The sequence below is a fragment of the Bombina bombina genome, unplaced genomic scaffold (assembly GCF_027579735.1).
Source record: "Bombina bombina isolate aBomBom1 unplaced genomic scaffold, aBomBom1.pri scaffold_1321, whole genome shotgun sequence".
NCBI classification, from domain to species: domain Eukaryota; kingdom Metazoa; phylum Chordata; class Amphibia; order Anura; family Bombinatoridae; genus Bombina; species Bombina bombina.
The window spans coordinates 32190-39357 of NW_026511575.1; the positions used below are offsets into that span (position 1 = coordinate 32190).

The following is a 7168-nucleotide window of genomic DNA, read 5'->3' on the forward strand; positions in this document are numbered from 1 at the left end:
GTAGAGGTAAATCAGATAGAGAGAGGAGCTGAGACATACTGAGGGAGGTTGGGGAAGTGAAAGGTAGGGAGGAAGAAGGCGAAAGTTTAACAGAAAGAAAAAATGATACAAAAGGAAAACAAATAAAATGAGAGCAGATAAAGGGCTGATAAATAAATCAGAGAGAGAAAGAAAAAGAGGTAGTGTTTGAGAAGCAAGAATACAGTGATAAAGGCAGCAAAGAACCAGAGAGAAGGAGAAACTAAGACAGGGCAATAGATAATAACCAACTTGTGTGCAGAGTGAAACAGGCAGGAGGTAGTCAGGCGTGAGTCAGGAGTAAGTCAAGAGTTAGTCAGACATGAGTTAGGGAGTTAAAGTAAAGGACAGTGCAGGGGGTAACAGGACAGACCACTCAAGTCTTGCAGGTCACTGGGTGACAAGATGGCGGAACATCTCAACGGGCGTTACATACTGGAGTCTCAGGAAAATCTGGAAGAATATCTCAAAGCTCTGGGTAATGGTGCTGAAGCATTGAGCTAGACATATGGGGGCATTATGTCAGGGACAGTTTGGTGTATAGGTGGCAGTGTGATGTCTGGAGCACAATCAGTATGACACAAGTGTGAACATGTGAGCAGAAGACAGTATAACATATGGGGCCAATGTTACATGATCAGGACAGTGTGACATGTGGGTGGGTTAATGTGACATTCGACAGGTGATTGTGTTATGTGCAGGCTGCGGGGCACAGTGAGCCATGAGGAGCTATGATGACATATATAGGAACAGTATATTTGTGGTAACTGTGTGACATGTGAGGATACTGAGATATATTCACAAACATCTCATCAGCCCTTCACTAAAGCTTCCCCAGCCTACCCAGTCTTTAGTGATCACAGAGTAACGTAGGGACTGGGGGTGAGAAGATATTAGTGAATGAGGAGCTGAAGGACACTAGTTTTATTAGGGACAGAATACTATGAGGTGAGAAGATATTAGTGAATAAAGCGCTGAAGGACACTAGTTTTATTAGGAATAGAATCATGCGAGATAAGATATTAGTGAATGTGGAGCTGAAGGACACTAGTTTTATTGGGGACAGAATAATATGAGGTGAGAAGATATTAGTGAATGAGGAGCTGAATCACACTAGATTTATTGGGGACAGAATAATATGAGGTGAGAAGATATTAGTGAATGAGGAGCTGAATCACACTAGATTTATTGGGGACAGAATACTATGAGGTGAGAAGATATTAGTGAATGAGGAGCTGAAGGACACAAGTTTTATTAGGGACAGAATACTATGAGGTGAGAAGATATTAGTGAATAAAGCGCTGAAGGACACTAGTTTTATTGGGGACAGAATCATGCGAGATGAGAAGATATTAGTGAATGTGGAGCTGAAGGACACTAGTTTTATTAGGGACAAAATACTATGAGGTGAGAAGATATTAGTGAATGTGGAGCTGAAGGACACTAGGTTTATTAGGGACAGAATAATATGAGGTGAGAAGATATTAGTGAATGAGGAGCTGAATCACACTAGATTTATTGGGGACGGAATAATATGAGGTGAGAAGATATTAGTGAATGAGGAGCTGAAGGACACTAGTTTTATTAGGGACAGAATACTATGAGGTGAGAAGATATTAGTGAATAAAGCGCTGAAGGACACTAGTTTTATTAGGAACAGAATCATGCGAGATGAGAAGATATTAGTGAATGTGGAGCTGAAGGACACTAGTTTTATTAGGGACAGAATACTATGAGGTGAGAAGATATTAGTGAATAAAGCGCTGAAGGACACTAGTTTTATTAGGAACAGAATCATGCGAGATAAGATATTAGTGAATGTGGAGCTGAAGGACACTAGTTTTATTGGGGACAGAATAATATGAGGTGAGAAGATATTAGTGAATGAGGAGCTGAATCACACTAGATTTATTGGGGACAGAATAATATGAGGTGAGAAGATATTAGTGAATGTGGAGCTGAAGGACACTAGGTTTATTAGGGACAGAATAATATGAGGTGAGAAGATATTAGTGAATGTGGAGCTGAAGGACACTAGTTTTATTAGGGACAGAATAATATGAGGTGAGAAGATATTAGTGAATGTGGAGCTGAATGACAATAGGTTTATTAGGGACAGAATAATATGAGGTGAGAAGATATAAGTGAATGAGGAGCTGAAGGACACTAGCTTTATTGGGGACAGAATAATATGAGGTGAGAAGATATTAGTGAATGTGGAGCTGAAGCACACTAGTTTTATTAGGTGAGAAGATATTAGTGAATGTGGAGCTGAAGCACACTAGTTTTATTAGGTGAGAAGATATTAGTGAATGTGCAGCTGAAGGACACTAGTTTTATTGGGGACAGAATAATATGAGGTGAGAAGATATTAGTGAATGTGGAGCTAAGGACACTAGTTTTATTAGGGACAGAATAATATGAGGTGAGAAGATATTAGTGAATGAGGAGCTGAAGGACAATAGGTTTCTTAGGGACAGAATAATATGAGGTGAGAAGATATAAGTGAATGAGGAGCTGAAGGACACTAGCTTTATTGGGGACAGAATAATATGAGGTGAGAAGATATTAGTGAATGTGGAGCTGAAGCACACTAGTTTTATTAGGTGAGAAGATATTAGTGAATGTGGAGCTGAAGGACACTAGTTTTATTGGGGACAGAATAATATGGGGTGAGATGATATTAGAGAATGAGGAGCTGAAGGACACTAGTTTTATTGGGGACAGAATAATATGAGGTGAGAAGAAATTAGTGAATAAGGAGCTGAAGGACACAAGTTTTATTGGGGACAGAATAATATGAGGTGAGAAGATATCAGTGACTGAGGAGCTGAAGGACAATAGTTTTATTAGGGACAGAATAATATGAGGTGAGAAGAAATTAGTGAATAAGGAGCTGAAGGACACAAGTTTTATTGGGGACAGAATAATATGAGGTGAGAAGATATTAGTGAATGTGGAGCTGAAGGACACTAGTTTTATTGGGGACAGAATAATATGAGGTGAGAAGAAATTAGTGAATAAGGAGCTGAAGGACACAAGTTTTATTGGGGACAGAATAATATGAGGTGAGAAGATATCAGTGACTGAGGAGCTGAAGGACAATAGTTTTATTAGGGACAGAATAATATGAGGTGAGAAGAAATTAGTGAATAAGGAGCTGAAGGACACAAGTTTTATTGGGGACAGAATAATATGAGGTGAGAAGATATCAGTGAATGAGGAGCTGAAGGACACTAGTTTTATTAGGGACAGAATAATATGAGGTGAGAAGAAATTAGTGAATAAGGAGCTGAAGGACACTAGTTTTATTGGGGACAGAATAATATGGGGTGAGATGATATTAGTGAATGAGGAGCTGAAGGACACTAGTTTTATTGGGGACAGAATAATATGAGGTGAGAAGATATCAGTGACTGAGGAGCTGAAGGACAATAGTTTTATTAGGGACAGAATAATATGAGGTGAGAAGATATTAGTGAATGTGGAGCTGAAGGACACTAGTTTTATTGGGGACAGAATAATATGAGGTGAGAAGATATCAGTGAATGAGGAGCTGAAGGACACTAGTTTTATTGGGGATAAATTATGGCATCACACGGTTGCAGTATTGGATGAGCGAGGGGACAGCATCACATGGTAACCCAATAGGATGAGGATGGGTTGGCATCACATGCTGAAACTATAGGATAGGGAGGGTTTTTCATTTCAGGATGGAACTATAGGATGAGGGAGGGGTTGGCATCACATGGTGTCAGTGGCACTATAGGATGGAGGAGAGGTTTGCATCACATGTTAGTACTATAGGATGGGGAGGGGTTGGCATCATACAGTGGCACTATAGGATGAGGGAGGGGTTGGCATCACACAGTGGCACTATAGAATGGGAGAGGGGTTGACATCACATGGTGGCACTATAGGATGGGGGAGAGGATTGCATTACATGGTGGTATTATAGGATGGGGAGGGGTTGGCATCATACAGTGGCACTATATGATGAGGGAAGGGTTGGCATCACACTGGCACTATAGTATGGGGAGGGGTTGGCATCACAAGGTGGCATAAGATGGGGGAGGGGTTGGCATCACACGGTGGCACTATAGGATGGGGAGAGGTTGGCATCACATGATGGCGCTATAGGATGAGGGAAGGGTTGGCATCCCACAGTGGCATTATAGGATGGGGGAGGGGTTGGCATCACATGGTAGCACTATAGGATAGGGAGAGGTTGGCATCACATGGTGGCACTATAGCATCGAGGAAGGGTTGGCATCATACAGTGCCACTATAGGATGAGGGAGAGGTTGGCATCACACAATGGCATTATAGGATGGGTGATTGCCATCCTATATAGGATGGGTGATTGTCATGATGTCATGATGCCTGGTGTGAGTGGGCTATCAGACTAATGTACTACAGAATATATCTGAGATTCACACAGAGCTAAAATAAACTGCACCCTGAATGGCACTGGCCCAATGAACAAGAACAACATTTTCTCAGCTTTAGTTAATTTCCTTGATGTATTCTCTATGTGTCTCCCCCAGGGTATAATTCTGTTCCTCTGCTCCACAGAGCTAAACATCGCCCTGAGGAAGGTTGTTCTCTTCTTGCGCCCAGAAAAAGAATTTGTGGTGGACGGAAACCACATGATCATTCGCACACTCAGCACCTTCCGTAATTACATTATGGACTTCACGCTTGGTGAGGAGTTTACGGAGGACCTCAGTTCTATTGATGGGCGAATCTGCAAGGTACATACCAAGGCGAATCGGTACACGGGCATAGGAGGGGTCAGGGCAGCAGTGGTGGGATGTGGCAAATGTAGCTTTCTATAGATATCCAGCAAATCACTTAACCTTCTAGGTGGTGCCACTGATAGCTGTAATTAGATCTTAGAAACCATCAATAGTGAGAGGGAGACAAAGGAATCAGCACATTTAATGCAAGACATTGACACATTAATGTGATACAGTTTTGTACAACACAGTTCTTCATACAAATTATCTTTAGTCACAGGAACATAAAACCCTAATTTTTATCTCAAGTTTCAGATAGAAAATACAATTTTAAACAACTTTCCAGTTTACTTCTATTATCAAATTGTCTTTGTTTTCTTGTTATCCTTTGTTGAAAAGCATGCATGTAAGTTCAGGAGTGTGCACGTCTGCAGTGTTATATGGCAACAGTTTTATACATTAGCAAGAGCACTAGATAACCGCACTATTAACTGTCATGTAGTGCTACAGATACTACCTAGGTATCTCTATAACACATAATATTATAAATTAGCAAGAGCACTAGATAACAGCACTATTACCTGACATGTAATGCTACAGATGCTACCTAGGTATCTCTATAACACACAATATTATACATTAGCAAGAGCACTAGATAACAGCACTATTACCTGTCATGTAGTGCTACAGATACTACCTAAGTATCTCTATAACACATAATATTATACATTAGCAAGACCACTAGATAACAACATTATTACCTGTCATGTAGTGCTATAGATACTACCTAGCGGCTAGATTTAGAGTTGGGCGGTAGCCGTGAAAACCAGCGTTAGAGGCTCCTAACGCTGGTTTTTACCGCCCTCTGGTATTTGGAGTCAGTCAGGAAAGGGTCTAACGCTCACTTTGCAGCCGCGACTTTTCCATACCGCAGATCCCCCTACGCCATTTGCGTATCCTATCTTTTCAATGGGATCTTTCTAACGCCGGTATTTAGAGTCGTGGCTGAAGTGAGCGTTAGAAATCTAACGACAAAACTCCAGCCGCATAAAAAAGTCAGTAGTTAAGAGCTTTCTGGGCTAACGCCGGTTCATTAAGCTCTTAACTACTGTGCTCTAAAGTACACTAACACCCATAAACTACCTATGTCCCCCCACATCGCCGCCACTCTATTAAAAAATTTTAACCCCTAATCTGCCGACCGCACACCGCTGCCACCTACATTATCCCTATGAACCCCTAATCTGCTGCCCCTAACACCGCCAACCCCTATATTATATTTATTAACCCCTAATATGCCGCCCCAACCTACCTACACTTATTAACCCCTAATCTGCCGACCGGACCGCGCCGCTATTATAATAAAGTTATTAACTCCTAATCCGCCTCACTCCCACCTCAAAAACCCTATAATAAATAGTATTAACCCCTAATCTGCCCTCCCTAACATTGCCGACACCTAACTTCAAGTATTAACCCCTAATCTGACGATCGGAGCTCACCGCTACTCAAATAAATTTTTTAACCCCTAAAGCTAATTCTAACCCTAACACCCCCCTAAATTAAATATAATTTTATTCTAACGAAATAAATTGACCCTTATTAAATAAATTATTCCTATTTAAAGCTAAATACTTACCTGTAAAATAAACCCTTATATAGCTACAATATAAATTATAATTATATTGTAGCTATTTTAGGATTAATATTTATTTTACAGGCAACTTTGTAATTATTTTAACCAGGTACAATAGCTATTAAATAGTTAATAACTATTTAATAGTTACCTAGTTAAAATAATTACAAAATTACCTGTAAAATAAATCCTAACCTAAGTTACAATTAAACCTAACACTACACTATCAATAAATAAATTAAATAAACTACCTACAATTAAACCTAACACTACACTATCAATCAATAAATTAAATAAACTAACTAAAGTACAAAAAATAAAAAAGAACTAAGTTACAAAAAATAAAAAAATATTTACAAACATTAGAAAAATATTACAACAATGTTAAACTAATTACACCTACTCTAAGCCCCCTAATAAAATAACAAAGCCCCCCAAAATAAAAAAATGCCCTACCCTATTCTAAAATTAAAATAGAAAAGCTCTTTTACCTTACCAGCCCTGAAAAGGGCCCATTGCGGGGCATGCCCCAAAGAATTCAGCTCTTTTGCCTGTAAAAACAAACAAACATGCAATACCCCCCCCAACATTACAACCCACCACCCACATACCCCTAATCTAACCCAAACCCCCCTTAAATAAACCTAACACTAAGCCCCTGAAGATCTCCCTACCTTGTCTTCACCACACCGGGTCCCGATCTGTCCAGAAGAGCCTCCGATGTCTTGATCCAAGCCCAAGCGGGGGGCTGAAGAGTGACGTCCATCCTCGGGCT

General features: G+C 40.2%; 1 protein-coding gene across 1 annotated transcript; it reads left to right on the forward strand.

The window, feature by feature from the left end:
• Positions 1 to 423: 423 nt before the first annotated feature.
• LOC128643807 (retinol-binding protein 1-like) lies at positions 424 to 4772 on the forward strand (the record flags this gene model as incomplete). The annotated part of the gene is made up of 2 exons (XM_053696630.1): positions 424 to 496; positions 4594 to 4772. Coding segments are annotated over exons 1-2 (252 nt in total), but the record flags the coding sequence as incomplete, so codon positions are not given.
• Between the last annotated feature and the right edge of the window lie 2396 nt (positions 4773 to 7168).